The 16,767-nt window shown below is 38.6% G+C and overlaps 1 protein-coding gene across 3 annotated transcripts; it reads left to right on the top strand.

The window, feature by feature from the left end:
- The first annotated feature begins 2,946 nt into the window (after positions 1 to 2,946).
- Positions 2,947 to 12,424, top strand: il13ra2 (interleukin 13 receptor, alpha 2). Of its 3 annotated transcripts, none has more exons than XM_079355927.1 (10): positions 2,947 to 3,145; positions 3,359 to 3,456; positions 3,686 to 3,837; positions 5,307 to 5,463; positions 5,973 to 6,093; positions 6,924 to 7,111; positions 7,254 to 7,408; positions 8,000 to 8,147; positions 11,384 to 11,498; positions 11,576 to 12,424. In XM_079355927.1, exons 2-10 carry the CDS (start codon positions 3,366 to 3,368, stop codon positions 11,655 to 11,657), a joined length of 1,209 nt encoding a protein of 402 aa, XP_079212053.1. In that variant the 5' UTR covers positions 2,947 to 3,145; positions 3,359 to 3,365; the 3' UTR covers positions 11,658 to 12,424. The 3 variants fall into 3 exon arrangements, with proteins under 3 accessions (XP_079212053.1, XP_079212052.1, XP_079212054.1); XM_079355926.1 differs by having other exon boundaries at positions 11,381 to 11,498; XM_079355928.1 differs by lacking the exons at positions 11,384 to 11,498; positions 11,576 to 12,424 and adding an exon at positions 9,669 to 10,209.
- The last annotated feature ends 4,343 nt before the right edge of the window (positions 12,425 to 16,767 follow it).

Here is a 16,767-nt window from a genome sequence, read left to right as displayed (position 1 = left end):
GGTGTACAAAAAATAGAAATGGTTGTAGGCTAAAAAAAAAAAGTATGAAGATCCAATTTGTTTTGCATTTGTTTTGTGAAACAAAACACTCAGCCGCTCAGTCTGTTGTAGTTCCTTGAATATTACCTGCTGCATTCTTGCATCAGCTCCCTCACTATTGTGTACTTGTTTTTTTTTTTTTTTTACATTTTTATTTATCTGATGCACTTTTCAGTAGACTGCTAACAGGAACATTTTCATACAAGGTCCAGGTGAGACATTCAACCATGTATTTAGACATGCAGCTCACCTGGACTGGCTCATTTCAGGAAATAATCAGGACTGCAGTGCATGTGTGAAAGCAGCTCGGGTTACCTTTACTTTGATTTTTATTACTGTAAACTAACCAAGTGCCAAACCCTGAAGGCTCTCTTCCACCTCAGCCCTCTGTGTTTGAAGAAAAGCATCACTTTGGCCGCTACTGTTAACCTCGCTGATCTCACAGCATTGAGCTAAAGCATTGCTCGTGCTTGAATCAAGAATAATCCGACTGTTGGTGATTTTCAAACTGAATTTTGCTATTAATGTGATTGGATGTTATGCAGAGTTTATTGTATTTGATCATCAAGCAATAGTCACATGCTGATATCAACAATGATGTGTTTTTTTTGTGGCTTTAAGTATTCCTTTTGTTCATACTAGCTCTACAGACATCATTTTAACAATGTATGTTCAGTCAAAGCTGATCTGAGGATTTATTGTGTTTCGTTGTTGAACGTCAGCAGAGAGAAAACGTAACACAATGAAGGAATTAAAAGATTCTAACTCTTGAAGATCCCACTTGATTTAGTCTTACTGAGACTGTGGAATAAAGTACTGGAGATTTTTTAAACATGAATCAATTCAACAAGCACCCTGTTTGTTAGGGCCGGTCTGGACAAGGAAAATATTTATAGTGATTTCTCACCGTTTACTTACACTTCTATCAGACTTGGAAAATATGAGTCTGTCCTTGAAAATGTTTGCTTTGTTTGGAAATCTGAGTTTAAAAAAAAAAAACTTTGACCAAAGTGAAATTGATGTTTTTAATTTGAAACATAAGTGTGTTTTCAGCGGTTCAAATGTCTTCTCGTTGGTTTTACAGATTTTTTTGTTCGCTGTCGATGAGTCCTGGATGCTGGTGTAAGTGTGTCAAAGATGAAGCTGAATGAACATGTTGTTCTTCATATATGTGTAAAGGTGATACTCCCTTTACACGTGCAACAACACTTCATGATCGTTCAAACATGTTAACAACAAACACCTGCAGTTTCTCTCAAAGTTCTGATCTACATGTTGGGATGTGTCTGCGATATATCCAATGAAATTGTTTCCTGCTTTATCGTATTATCAACACCCCATAATGTTTCTTATGTTACATTATGATTTCACACTTGTCATGTCATCCAAAGAGAAACAGCTAACAGTGAGTCATGTCTAAGTACTACACTGCCAAGAAGTTCAAACTGATGTAATTCAAACTTGTGTAAATACGCTTTTTTTGTGTGTATTTTAAAACAAGTCAAATGCATGCAAGACGTCTGAACAGCTGCGGCTGAACCTCTGTGTACATATCATCTGTATATATTCTAGGGATTTCTTAAAAACAAACATGGACAATATAAAATAAAGTCAAATTCTTTGCTTCTCAGTCTGACTTGTCTCTCTGTGCATATCGAGGTCTAATAACACCATGGGTTAAATTTAAACTACAGCAGCTCTTTATATGGAAAACTGGGATTGGTGATTATCCTGGACTTTATTACTGTGTTGTCAGCTCAGTTGGCAACATCAAACACGTTGTGGGAAGAAGGTATACTTTCTTATAACTTTATTGTTAACATTATAGTACACAAACTACGTTTTCAAGTGAGCAATTGAAAGGCTGTAATGTTTGGAAATCAAACACCTGAATTGGAAATATGTGAGCTTCAGTCAGAAAAGACGTCATGAATGATGTCCACAGCTTTAATATGCAGTGGACAATCCAAATTCACGTGGCAGCCATTTCTCTTTGATGTCACATCAAAAGTCAGAAAGGGGGGTATGAATCTGAAAGGATCTGGCTTTGAATGCGACTTCCAGAGTTTTTGCAGCAGGGGAGATTTTCAGTGTGACACAAAAGTGAGTGTGAAATGAAACTGTTGGAAAGATGTTAATATAGGCTACAGAAGTATACTGTATGTTCCCCTGATTATAATTGAAAGCCAATATAAGCTGTTGTTACTGTTCGCCTTTGTGTAATGAACAAGCAGCTTCCACTGCCATTTAAAGCCAATGCAGAAGTGCAGAAAAATGCAGTTTTTCAGGTGAACACTTGGCTGCATGGCTACAAAAAACAATCAAACAAGGAATCCCCTATGGAGCCCATTATTGTAATTCCAGCCCCCTGCAAGGGCATCAGCAGCATTGGGGGGGACCGTTTTTGGTGGGGATTCTGGAGGTCCTCTCCTAAAAATGTCTGAATGAAAGCTGCAATTTCCCAGATTCTGGTGCATTCTAACATGCTTTTAGACTTTTTTTCAGAGGTTTCCTGTCTCCATATTTGTGTTTCCAACCGGCACGGTCTGCAACCACCGCACTGGGAAGACTGGGCACTGACAACTCTTTTTGAAACGTCATTCTTTACATCATTAGATCAAAAGATGACTATTTAAACAATCACAAAGAAAATAAGAAAAAATAAATAGGCTACAGTGGAAAATAAATACATACCATATCGCACTGCACAACACAAGTTTATTTCCGACATATTTTCATTAATATTTCATTTATTTATAAAACTGCTGTAAAACTGTGGGCGAAAGACAGACAGACAGACAGACAGACAGACAGACAGACAGACAGACAGACTGACTGACTGACTGACAGACAGAGCACGCGAGAGAGTGCAAGCGCGCGCTCCGCGCAACTAGTAGACCAGTTCTGCACTTGTGTTTATTGTTTTACTGTATGGTGGCGACGCCTGTGGCTAGATCCATCTTCCTCGTCATGCTATTACTCAAATGAAAACAATGATCGATGATGCCATTACTCACCGACTCCAGCATTTAAATGGCTCAGTACTCAGGAGGAGCTTCATTTCTTCACGTGACTTAAACTCTGCCTGAACTTGCTCCACATCCATGTAAGTACCTGGTATTATGTTGTGGCTGTATTTTGTGCCAAGGGGTGGGCAGTACAGTAATAGTGATACTTTGCGCATTGTTCCTTTTTTTGTGAGGTCATTATTTTATTTTTATACTTTTATTGATCTTATAAAAAAAGATCGGGTTTTTATAGCAGCCAGAAGTAAAAGCGAGATCCCTTCGTTCAGTCTTTTTTTTGGTCTCTTTTCCAGCAGCGAGATGGCGAGTAAATCCTGGACGGCACATCAAGCCACATTATTGCTGCTTCTTTTAACCGGGAGGGAGAACTTGCATTGTGATGGATTCTCAGGTTGGTCCAGATTTTTTTTGACTGCTGATAATGTGTGAGTTGCACGACAAAAAAAAAAAGTTGCATGCCCATCCTCACCTGTCTATCCTGACCCTGATGTAAGAAGTTGGCTAGAAAGAAATGCCACAATTTAAATGGGACTCACAATAAATCAAATGTTCTGCAGACACAGGTTAGAGTTACAAGATCAGGCACCAGTGTGCAAATAATCTCTCTATTTTTCATGCAGTGGACCCTCCTGAAAACCTCATGATAAAAGATCCAGGTCACCTTGGACACCTCGAGATTACATGGAGCCCCCCAGCCAACTTGATTAACATAACAGAGTGCTCAAAACTTTATCAGCTGGAGTACTTCAACACCTACAAGGGCAGCTGGAGTGTAAGTGTCACCATTTTATTTTAACTCAGTATGTAACCTGCTAAAGATAACTTTCATGGCAAGTCAAGACTATTTATTAATAATCACAAATTCTCTAAAAATAGTAGTTTTTACAGTTTAACACGCCCTCTTTCCTGATCATGACTACTTCTCTCTTACCTTAAAAGACTGAGATGCAGATTCCACAGAGTTAACTTTTAAAATGTGTATTTTGTGTGGCTGAAAGAGCAAACTTTGAGATAGCAGCAAAGGAACAATAACAATCTGCACTTTTGTCAGCTGCTGCTGTTTTTAAATGTGCTTTATAAATTAATTGACTTTACTTTATGAATAAAAACTCTGTGATTTAGCAATTGATTTGGAAGATTTATAAGTATATTCCTGCAGATTTGACACTTTATCTGCACAGTTAAGGACACCAAGTCACTTTTGTTGTTCCATTTCTATTCCATTTGCAAATCTGACTGATACAAGGTCATGCATTCAGACTATTTCATTGGGAAAATACAGTAGTTCTTTTTATTATTGGAATAATAATATATCATGATAAACATGAGTGATGTATGTGTTGGGTTGTACATCTGTAACAGTAGGATTTATTTCAGTAGGCTGCTGTTAAGTAAATCAAAAACATAAAAATAATTCATGTTTAATTTGTCATCATAAAAATCTGATTATCTAAATGAGAAAAATAGGTGTGACTTCATGCAGCCTGAAGACTTTTTGATCCTTCAACAGTTCCTTAGTTAACCCCTTAATAAGCCTTTCATCACAGTTGATAATCTTTGTGATCAAAGTAAACTTTTCGCATTTTTCCTCTAGCTCTGACAGGTCCTTTCTCCAGAGTGTGATTTTTTTTTATACGCCAAAAGGCAAGATGTCTGGACCTTAAAAACTTCTGAGCCTGACTGAACAAACTGCTAAATGCTCAGGTCAGGCTCAATGCGTCTGCACAGACACGGGTGTGACTTGATAATGATGGTGATGTCTGGTGACAGGTATGATTAAGCAATAATCATCCCAAAGATCATCTCCGTGACTTTAGTGATGACAGAGACGATGATGATGGCTGTGAATGTGACGGTGGTGACGAAAACGTCTCGATGACTTTTAAAGACTTTTAAAGGAAAAATCAAAACTCTTGCTTCACTGTCTCCCAGACACTTTGATTTATAGAAGTCATGATTATGAAACACAGCAGCTATCAGAGTTGATGCTTTACTCAATCCAAAAACAGTGTAACTTTACATTACACTTAAATGCCTCAGGATATGAGGTTATGGCTTTACAAACTGAGGTGACAGATTGATTGATTCTAACGAAACTAGCCGACAATTACTGCACATCACGCCCAGTAAAAGCCCAGTGTCAGTTTCCATTTTAGTCAGGAACACAATCGAGATCGAATCACATGAAAACAGTGTGTGGCATGTAATCTGAATAACAGGTTTGTGTGTCTGAATTGGCAGGCCGTCAGGACACCTAAGAAGAAGTACATGGCCCAGTTCGATCTGATGAAAGACGTTAGAGTAAGAGTGTACACCTTGCTGAGTGGATCTTGCACCAATGGCACCACGGTCAAGAGCATGAACTACACTGAAAGGGTCCAGAAACCTGCTGGCACAGGTTGGTCTTTAAGGGGAGGGGGACTTTCACACATGTGCAAACATTTTAAAAGGGTCCCAAAAGTTTGGCTGCATGTGCTAAAGCAAAGAGCCGCTACACTTTGACACAACACAATCTGATACCATACGATACGAGTGAAGCCCTTTGTGCTTGCCTGAGAACAGACTGCTCACATATTAACTGGAGGGAGAGGTTTGTGGTCCACCGCATGACCTTCATGGCAGTTCACACCAGCCGAGCAAGCTTTGAGTTTAACTGAACAGGGAGACCATATCATGCTGACAACCCATACCTGAGGATACTCTCCTACATGGCCTGCTAAAACAAAAACACTGACAAACTTTGAACATCGTGAGTTTCCTCCAGCTGTGAGGGACATGTGTGAAAGTAGAACTCGGAAAGCTGTCAGGGTCAGACTGTCCATTTTCTGTCCATTTACAGGAGGAGTGAAATGATCTGTAATGGATTTGTAAAAACAATGATTTTTCTCTTTACCTTTATACTTCAAGGTGCTGCGGGTACAGCAGTCCAAAACTTTGTCTGTGTGAACCACAACATGAATTACATGGAGTGCAAGTGGAAAAGAGGCCCAAAGACAGCGACCAACTCAAAGCAGAACTTATATTTCTGGTGAGTGGACAAGACGATATTAAGCTGTGGCAGCTGAGGTGCAAAGTGTCGTTTAGATTTATTCCCTAAAAAGTTTTCAATAAGTTTACGGTACTCAGAAGGACCATCTGTCAGCACATACTGACTGCCAACGAACAGGTGAAGTGAATAACATTGGTTATCTCTTTACAATGATGTGTCATATCTGACTATATTTTGTGGGTCAAGATGTGAGCGACTTTTAAAGTGATGACTAGATGACAGGGTCAGAACATCTCCAACTCATCTGCAATGGTCAGTACCTCTGACCTCTGACAAATCTTGGTACAAATGCACAAGCCCCCAGCGTAGCAGCAGGAGAAGAGCAGCAGTTCAGTTTCTTGCCCATAGGACACTTCGACATGTGTCTGCTGGGGCTTGTCCCTCTAGTTGACAGGCAAACAATTCCTCTGAGCTACCTCAGAGCTCCTTTAGGGGACACCAGAGCACTGCATTTGAGCAGCTGAATAGAACATGATCATATGGGAAGGCTGAGGAAACACTCCTCAACTGAAACAAAATGACTACATGACCTGCCCTGAAATAAAACAAAAGATAGCTGGATTGAAGAAAAAAACAGCACAACAGATTGCTCTCTATGGGCCTCCTCCACATCCTTCCAAACAATAGGACAACACAGAATGAACCTCTCCCTACTTCTGATGCCGAGATAATTAGTAAACTGAGAGAACTGGAACCCCAAAAAAAAAAAAAAAAAAAAAGCATCAAGACTTGAAATTCTATTCTCAGGAATTATCTTTATAGGTCATCAATTATTGGCTGTGCATTATTTGTGTTTGTCTCTTTCCCAGGTACAAGGAACTGGAGCAGGTGGTGGAATGCCCCAATTATCTCATCACAAAAGGATTTAGGAACGGCTGTAATTTCACAGGGATTGCTCTCCCTGATTTCACGGATATCATCTTCTGTGTAAACGGCTCCTCCCCAGACGGCGGTCCTCTGAAGACATCATACATCTCCCTGCAAGTCCAAAACCACGGTACCTGCCTCTTTACATTATGAGTCCTAATCACGCCTTTTAGGTCTTAAGCTTAGCTTCACTATCGTCTTATCAGAACATGCTGCATGTTTTCCTCTCTGTGGCCATGGTCCTGAAACTGTTCTTAAAATGCATCCTGCAGTGAAGCCTGAAACCACAGAAAGACTGCATCTAGAAACAGGTCCAGACACGCAGCTGGAGCTACAATGGAAGCGTCCTGTTGGTCGGATTCCCGGACAGTGCCTTGAATGGGAGGTGGAGCACAGTCAAGAGGGGCGTGATGGGAAAATTACGTTGGTATGCATCGCCCAACATGTAAATCTTTTCTTTATAATTAAGGGTTTCATTAATCTTATCAGTTAATAATTGATTTTGTGTTTAAATGAGTCATGTTACCCAATTTGTTAGGAACATATCATTCCCGTCAGAAAATGTTCCTGCGCCACCTTTTTAAGTAGTCTAATTATAGTGCAAGACAAATATGTCAATAATAATAACAATAATGCCTGTCAGACAAAAGCTGTTGGCATTTTGGGAAGACGTAAACTTGAACCAACACATGATTTCACACCTACATGTAATGAGTTACAATTACAATAATTATACAGTATATCCCGAAGCAGTGGAAAAATTCAGAATGTAAATACCAGAAGAGCGGTGTTTAAACACCTCAGTATAACCGTCTTTGAAGAAGTGATCACTTAAATTAGTGGAGATTTGAAAGAACATTTCTTTTCATGACACTGAGATGCTCTTTTCAATTTACTTTGTTCCCAGACAACAAAGTATCAGGACTATATTAATGAGGAAATGTCTGATATTCTGAATATGGAGTCATAACTTTGATGTTATTTAAAAGCCTTCCACCCTTCTGTTTACCTTCGGCAGGAGAAGATTTTCACCACACATATGAATCTCAGTCCGCTCTCCAGCCACAATAACAAGAGAAACTGCTTCAGGGTTCGATCCAAAGTGAATACATATTGTGCAGAAAAAGGATTTTGGAGTGAGTGGAGTCTCCAGACATGCCATCCAGGTAATACGGTAGTTTAACAATTAACTAACACCTTAAAATTATGTATATAGTAAAAACGTGTTCAATAGGTTCACATATTATGCAAAATACACTTTACCATGGTTTTCAAACTCCAATTTGTGTTCCTAGTTTGTTTACAAACTCTTACAAAGTCTGTCTTCTTACCGAGTAGCGAGAAAGTCATAGCCAGCCAAGCCCTTTTAGAGGGGGCGTGGTCAAGAACAGCTCATTTGCATTTAAAGCTACAGACACAGCCTGGTCTGAGCAGGGCTGATATACAGGGGTTTATAGACATGAGAGTGAATTTTGAGCAAGAAACTTCACAAACATGTTTTTATGAGCTCTGGGACTTATTTAAACTTGTTAAAAAGGAGGATGATATGTGACCTATAACAATTAAAGCAAGAAGTTTGTTTACGTAAGTCAGAGACAAAGCCCGACATGGAACTGACAATCAATCATAGACACTTAACAAGTCTCTTCTGGAGATTCCCATGAGATCTATTCTCTAATAATTCAGTGCTTTTGAACAGCTGAAGGATCTTTTAATGTTTGTTCCAAAGGGTAAATGATTTGAAAACTAAGACATAGAGCAGCTTTATTTGTTTAAAGCCACATCAACCAGCACTCATCAGAAACATTATCTTTGTGGATCACCAGCAGGAGGGCCATCAAAGAGTAAATGAGATTTTTCTCTTCTGGCATAATTCTTTATTTGATAATGGAACAAATAATGCCTATATATGGCAACAATGTTTTTAAAGGGTCTGTCTTTTTTTCTAATATCAGAAGGGATTTAAGTTCATCTTGTTTTTTAATATTTAAAGCTAAACAGGATCTTTTTCATCAAGCGAACAACTAAGATGTTAAAATCCTGAAAGCTGCAAAACAACAATCCGTACTGTATTTACAATGAGATATTATTTTAATGTGATGTTCAGTTAATCATCTTATTTACACAACTGCAGCCAGTTTGTCAATAGCAACACAAAAGGTCACATGTTATGCAAAATATGCGTAACCATGTTTTTTGAAAACTAACGTGTCTTTAGACTGTATTCAAACCCCACAATTATAAGAAAAAAATCCATCCTCTGTCTTTTGCCTGCTCCACTTTTCAGAAAATGTGTGCTCAAACAGGTTGCTAAGAGATTTTCCCCCCATGACATCACAAAGGGCAGTAACCCCTCCCCCAGGTTGATTGTTCTGTCCCTTGAATCTGTCTACTTACCGTGCACGGAAGTCGAACCACCCAAGCTCTTCAAGAGAGGGGCGTGGTCATACACAGCTCTTTTGCATTTAAAGCTACAGACACAGAAACAGCCTATTCTGTGCAGGGCTGAAATAGAGGGGTTTATAGACATGATCAAACACAGGATCAGAGTTGATACTGAGCAAAAAACTTAATCAATTTGAAAAGGAGGATAATATGTGACCTTTTAAACAAATACAATAACAAAATAAACTATAAGACATACACCATTGTTTGTGCTAATATTTTATTTGTCCTCCTTTTTATAGTAATGCCAAGGTCTGCTAATTGAGACGGGACGGACTAAAGATGATCCCTGTTAAGGCTTTAGAGGGTGTGGCTAACTCACCGGACAATAAGGGGATGTAAATAGAATGTATTAAAAAAAAGTTTAAAGACAGGGGCATTCAGACTCCCAAAAGGCCCATGGTTCACTGTTCTGTTTGTTTTTATTCATTTGAATTTTGCTTGTTAATAGATTTACTTTGGCGCCCAGGTGTTAGAAGAAATCATTTTCTACAGCTGTCTGTATTACTGCCATGTTTTCTTGTATCCACATCGAGGAAATTACAGTCCTTTAATTGTGATTGATTTCTGAGAAAAAAGTGATTTTTATGCCTGATTTTTTTTTTCTTTTTTTGGGGGGGGGGGGGGTTTGTTAAAGGGACATTTTTGTTATTTCAGGTGTATAGCTGTACTTATGAAGGTTCTTGATAAACCAGGGGTGTCAAACTCCAGTCCTCGAGAACCAGACACCTGAGACTTTTAGATGTCTCCCTGCTCTAACACACATGCTTCAAACCAATGTGTTGTCACCAAGCGCTGCAGAAGCCTGATAACAAGTCGCTCACTGGATTCAGCTGTGTTGGAGCAGGGAGACATTTAACAGCCTGAGGAAGCCTGCCCTCCAGGACTGGAGTTTGACACCCCTGCAATAAACAATTCTCATGTTAAATTGTCGGTTTCAGAATACTATGCTGTTCTTGTCACCACACTTCTTTATACTTGACGGCAACCATGTCCTAACATTGCACAGGGACACACATTGCACCATTAACCTTTGTTAACTTGTGTTGAAATTAGCCTCAGATATTCCTGCCTCCTTTCCTGTTGAAGTCAACTTCTTGTTGCATGTCCACATTTTCTGAAACATCTTGAATGGTATATGTTGAATGGTATATTTCAGTGTAATGGTTGATTACTTGCTGGATGTCTTGCCACTTTCCTGATGATATTTATGTTAAAATGTGAATACCAACACTGACATAAAATCCATGTTACTTCAGATTGATAAATGGGTGTCATTGTTGCTCCACTTTTTAGCGTCATAATGTTTTCACAGAATGAATAAAAGAGTTGATCAAACTACAGACTAGTTTATATCTCCGTTATTGCACTTCAGATGGTTGGTAATAGTGTCCCTTAAGCATTTATATTATTAGCCTCCTGCTCCTCCTTTACTAAGAGCATTTTTTAAATTAAACATTGCATCAATCATTACGCTGGTGACATTGTGTGTTTCATCTATTCTACAGCAAACTGGTTTTTCTTTAAGTTGCTTTTGATGACCTTCAGGAGTCTTTTTTTTAATAAATAAACAATTATTGTTAATCCTTTCAATTATTGAATAAGTCTAAGATGTTTATGAAGTCCTGTTTGCCCTCTTAAGTATGTGTATGTTTCTGGCAGTGCAGGAGAACAGCAGCAGGGATATTATCTTTGAGTCAATCAAGAAAGTCAGTATTAATCAATGAGAGATTATTGAAAAACCTTATTCATAAATCACTCAAATATGTTAAAATACACATTATTTTCTGCTTTGTAAGCACATTGTATTCCTGCTTATTTGTTATTTATTTATACTTTCGTGGAATTCTCTTTATTTTATTCATTGCTAAATGTTTTTTGAGGAATATGAAAATAACTGTTATTAAACTCAACATTGTGTGTGCGTGTGCGTCTCTACTGCCTGTTGTTTCAGAAGTTATCCAAGAGTCACCTGATCCAGAATGGGACGTCACACCAGTCTACGTGTGTATCGCTGTCGCCATCATCGCTGTGGTGGTGCTGTCGCTGTGTGTGGGGGCGGGGCTCAACATGTGAGTTATTCAACAATTACACTAAGACGTTTTACATGTAAGGAAAAAGAGGAGTTCCAAACTGTTTTTCATTGCAGGAGGAGGTCGAGGCAAAAGAAGAGGCCCAACTCTCTCACCTACCTGTTTGCCGGAAATTCAACATTTTCGCAGGAGAAGTAAAAACATAAGGAAACCTGCACCCTCAGCGCTCCCACAGTGCCACACAGTCCTCACCTGAAATTGTAACCGCGGCGAGCACATTTCTGAAGGTGTGAATCATTATGCTTAATGTCACAACAACACCAGTATTACATTATCCCCACATATTGTACTGACTACCTATTATACCAATGCTTGAATTGATATAACCATCAATGGGATGTTAACTGGAGAAAATGATGTTTCTACACGCTTTTTTAAATGATTTTCTGCCAAACTTGCCAGCTGGTCATGCGAGAAGAAATGCCTTTAGAATTGGCTACATACGTTAACTCTGGATTTTGTTTTGATGCTTTAGTATTACCAAGTCTCTTGCCAGGATTTCTATCAGAAAACAATCTCCTTGATTTTATGTGAAGGTAACACCATGTCCTGTATTATTTCTGTATGTTTTTTTTATTGTTTACCTTCCTGCCTCATCTCTTGCCAGTTTGCTCATTTAACATGTATTTTATTACTACGATAAAAACACAAAGCAAATGCAAACGCTTTTTGTTAAGTGGTTTTTGCACACTTTGAATGTGTAAAGTCTTTCATCCCGTACAGGGGAACTAAACTGAAAGGGTTTTTTTTTTATTGGTTACACAGCCTGCTTTTTATAACATGAACTCTGCTGTTTTTTATTTGAAATGTGTGTTTCCCATGACTGACTAAACTAGGATTGTGAAACTATCAATGAATGTTTTTTCAATGTTGTCAAAAACCACAGAAAATAAAAGCAAACCTCAATTTAATTTTAACATTTGTGATTTCATTAAATCGTTAAATATGGAGTAAATAAAACTAACACAACAGGTCATCCATATGTCAGGCAGCTGTCGGTCAGTCTGTGGAGACTTGGGTTGGAAACTGGAGGGTTGCCTGTTCACGTCCCCGTGTGGACCCAAAATATGAAAGTTAGTCAGTCAATATTTGAATCCTGACCTCTTCCTATAATTTTTTCCTAACTATATCAGCATTAGACAACATCATCAAGGGAATCATAATTATGTTATTAAAGTGTCTTTCTCAGCTACGAATGATTATGACAATATTACCTGAAGGTACTGAATTCCCACTTTGTCTGAAGCCTTTTTTGTTAAAACAACAAACTGCAGGAGAACTACAGTATCAGGGTGAGCTTTCATCACTCACAAAACAGACAGTTTTCATTCATCACGGGTAATTTACTGACTGGAGTCAAAACAATTCAGTATTGAACATATGAGAAGCATTGGACCAGAAATATCTTGACAGATTCGTAATCTGACTGTTCTATCTACTGTGACCATAAAGACAGAAAAAAATCACTGGATGTTTTGTCACACAATTTTGACTTCCCAGAAGTCAACCTCAGTTACCGGTATCTCAATCCAGTGAAGCACTTAATAACAAAAACATGTTAAACTCATCAGTGTCTGATGTGTGAAAGGCTGAATATGTGCCTGTTGGGTTGTTTAGTTTCCTGCTGTAGTGTAGAGGTGCCTGCAGAAGTGAGTATACTCTAAATTACATCCATCTATCCATCCATTTTCTACCGCTTATCCGGAGTCGGGTCGCGGGGGCAGCAGTCTAAGCAGAGACGCCAAGACTTCCCTCACCCCAGACACCTCCTCCAGCTCTTCCGGTGGGACCCCGAGGCGTTCCCAAGCCAGCCGAGAGACATAGTCTCTCCAGCGTGTCCTGGGTCGACCCCGAGGCCTCTAAATTGTTCTTACAAATGTTTTCCTTGAAGTGGTCCGTCCAGCAGAGGATAAACACTTTATAAACAGTGACATGGAAGACTTTTACTAACCGATTAGATACAAAGGTAGGGAGGGTCATCCCTTCACCATCCTAGGAAACAAATTGTCCAGATGACTGAATACCGTCAATCAATGGTTTGAATCCGAGCAGATTTAGAATAAGTGTGGTAAACCTTACGGAGAAAAGGACAAGTATACAAATAGGTATATATTGTATAACAGTGTACACCCTGCATTACACCAGTGGTTACCTGCCAAAATTGCTTTTTTGTTTCCACACAAGTTCACCATTAACACGTGTGAATTTTCTGTCCAGCATTTAAGGCCCAGAAAAGTGGTTGTTGTAAAAACATGATACAAATGGATATGAAATCTTTCTTTCAAGTGAGATATAGAAATGAATGTGTGATGAGTTAAAATCCAGGATGTTCCAAGAAGGTTAAATGAGGACAACAACTTTCTCAGACTTTTTTAATGGGATTTTTTTCTTCTGACACAAAAGGTCTCTTTAATGTTCCCTTTTTTTGATTAATATTTCTGCTACATGACTCATTAACCAGTATAATTGGTACAACTGCTTTGTTACTTATTTTGAAATAGAAGGAACTTTATTTTTATTATCAGAGCTCACACTGCCCTCTAGTGTTCAGACAAGTTATAGCACACAGTCATTAAATGATATACATATTCGATATACTGATGCATGAATTCCTGTGTAAAATACATTCAAATGCATCTTTTTCACTCTGATATATTTAATTAAACACATGATCAGGATATTTGGTTATGACTAAATGTTTAATTTCTATGTAACTCTTATTAAGCCCTGACAAAAAAAACAATTTAGCCAGCCCCCAATAAGAGTTTGAAATCTCTAATCCTCTGTGCAGCAACATGACTTCATCTTGCTTTTAATAACACGTGTTTTTATGATGACACTTTTAAATAAAGTAGCTCATCTTTAAAGTACAACCACATGAAAAAAAAGGTTTTCTGCTGCATTACGCTTTCTCTCATGTTGGGAAAGCAACCATCTGGCTCCAGCCTGAGCGTGTTTGTTAGTGTCTCATCCAACATTCATTGACATCCACAAGGTCAGGCCGGCAGCTGTCTGCTTCCCACAGCAGGTACAACGTGTGATCATTTGACTTATTTGCCAAACAGCAACCATAAATGAGGATTCAGTAGAAAACAAAAAGTCAAGCATGCACACTTTTACCCAATTTCTGTCAGATGATTGTGGTGTAACCTCTGACTGATAATATTCATAATATTGATATTGAAGTATAGTATTATTGTGAGGAGGCACACATTGAAGTAATAGACTGTTATGTTCAAAGCTTTGTGCACAATGTTCAGCTCAGCTGCAGCATGGAGGTTGAATATGACCCAGTGATACTAGATGACTGATAACTTTTTTCAGGTTAATATGTAATTTTGGTTGAGCCAAGCTTGACAGATGATTGGTTGGAAGCTAATGTACAGCCCAGGTGTGTTACTGATCTGTCCAGTTACTTGTCTCACTAGTCTGCAGAGGACTTCAGTGGCTGAACATCAGAGGAGGAAATGGAGCGGTATCAGGTTTGCATTCAGAATGTTCTTGAATTTTAACACACCAATCCCATTTCTCTGAACAATCATGTCTGTCCTCTTTTTGCCACCAGAGTGTCGGAGCCCTTGTTTTTGTATCCGTCCCCCGGGGTCAGTAACTGGAATCTGTCCCTGCAGAGTGAATGAGTGCAGGGCCTGGCTGGTTACTGCACCCAGGGGCCGGGCTTCTCTGCAATACTTTCTTCACTACGGATTCAGTTCAGTGTTTGAGATTTACACCCAAATATGACTACATGTTATCTTCCTTAACAGCTGCGGATAAAGATTTAGTTTTTATTGGCTTCATCTCTGCTGCTGACGTACAAGTCCGAGCTGAGCAGATACTCTGCAGCATTTTGTCATGTCTAAAGTATTCAGCAATGAGAGCATGAAACAGCAGCTGCATCGTTATTAGAATAAGTCAAATAGATATTTATCAGGAGGAAGAGTACCATGGATATCACATTTCAAACATTGTTGTTGATGGTAAGTGTAACTGAAGTTTGGTGGTTGTTTTGTGACTTTTTGCATCAAACTCTCATTCCCAGCCATACTTGAAGGCAGACAAAGAACATGTTGCTAAAACAGCAAACCAAAACTATACTAATCATTTAAAACATGATCTTTGTTGTTCAACCTGATGTTTTTGTTGAGCATGGACAAACAAGATGACCATGAAACTACACGAAGCCCGGAGAAGAATCATAACCTTGATTTCGGCTGTTTGGCTGATAGTTAAAGTAATATGTTCTGTAATGGTGGCGGTTTGGCCGTTTGTAAAAGTTGCAAACAAAGAAAAGAAAACAGGGTCAGATTACACGGGAGGAGAAAAAAGCTTTTTAGATTTTTTTTATCAAACATGAACAGCATCTTTCTGAGACAACTTCGGTGCATTCTCCTTTTTACTCTGAAGCATGCAATGCAAGAGGAAGAGTAACTGTGTAGATGCAGTGGAGTGTCAGAACAAAAATAATACTGGCATGTTGACCTTTGACACTAACAAACATAGAGAGTGCTGAACTGTCTTGCCTGCCCTCCATAACTTACAGTTTATCTATTTTTTAGATCATGTGGATGATAAAATATAAGAAAATGTCAGCATGGGATAAAATTATGACTGCCCCAAATAATCATTGTGATAAACTGAAGGATTACTAATAATAATGGGGCAACTGTAGCTCAGCGGTAGAGTCAGTAGTTACCCAACTGGAAGGTTGGGGGTTTGATCCCCAGCTCCTACAGGCACACGTGCGATGTCTGATGACTCATCAGAAGATTCAAAATATTTGAACAATATAAAAAAGAAATCATGGACACAGTAAGATTACCAAGTTAAGAACAAATGTGCTGCATGCTGTTTTAAGAAATATGGAATCACATTAATGTGCTCATGGATTAGAGCGTTGTCTTCCAAGAATAAGAGAAACAGTAATATTTGCATTTTTTCCTTTGTTTTTCAGCTTTTATCTTCATTGAAATGTTTCTAAATATGGAGTTTGTTATGTGTGCTTAGACATATTTGTGTGTTTGGACAGATGTTTGACAGTGTACCAGCACTGTAGCCTATATGTAGCCTATATGGACATAAAGAGGCAAAATACATATTGAGATTTTTTCCTTTTCCTTTCCAAGACATGAACAAATGTAACGAGCATACCTTACCACATCGTACATTATTTTTGTTCACTTATTTTTCTCTTTATATTTTTATAGTTAACTTATTATGCTACTTTTTGTAAAGGAAATTGCTCCCTAAT

Source organism: Symphodus melops, assembly GCF_947650265.1.
Source record: "Symphodus melops genome assembly, chromosome: 11".
NCBI lineage: Eukaryota > Metazoa > Chordata > Actinopteri > Labriformes > Labridae > Symphodus > Symphodus melops.
The sequence above is the reverse complement of the archived record's forward strand: the minus strand, read 5'-3'. Positions and strand labels throughout refer to the sequence as shown.

Bases quoted from the DNA above. Each gene is read 5' to 3' on its own strand.
- il13ra2 (XM_079355926.1), top strand. From the start codon at position 3,366: ATGGCGAGTAAATCCTGGACGGCACATCAAGCCACATTATTGCTGCTT. The intron at 5,464-5,972 runs GTTGGTCTTTAA...TTATACTTCAAG, and splicing joins CCAGAAACCTGCTGGCACAG to GTGCTGCGGGTACAGCAGTC. The intron at 8,148-11,380 runs GTAATACGGTAG...CTGTTGTTTCAG, and splicing joins TCTCCAGACATGCCATCCAG to AAGTTATCCAAGAGTCACCT.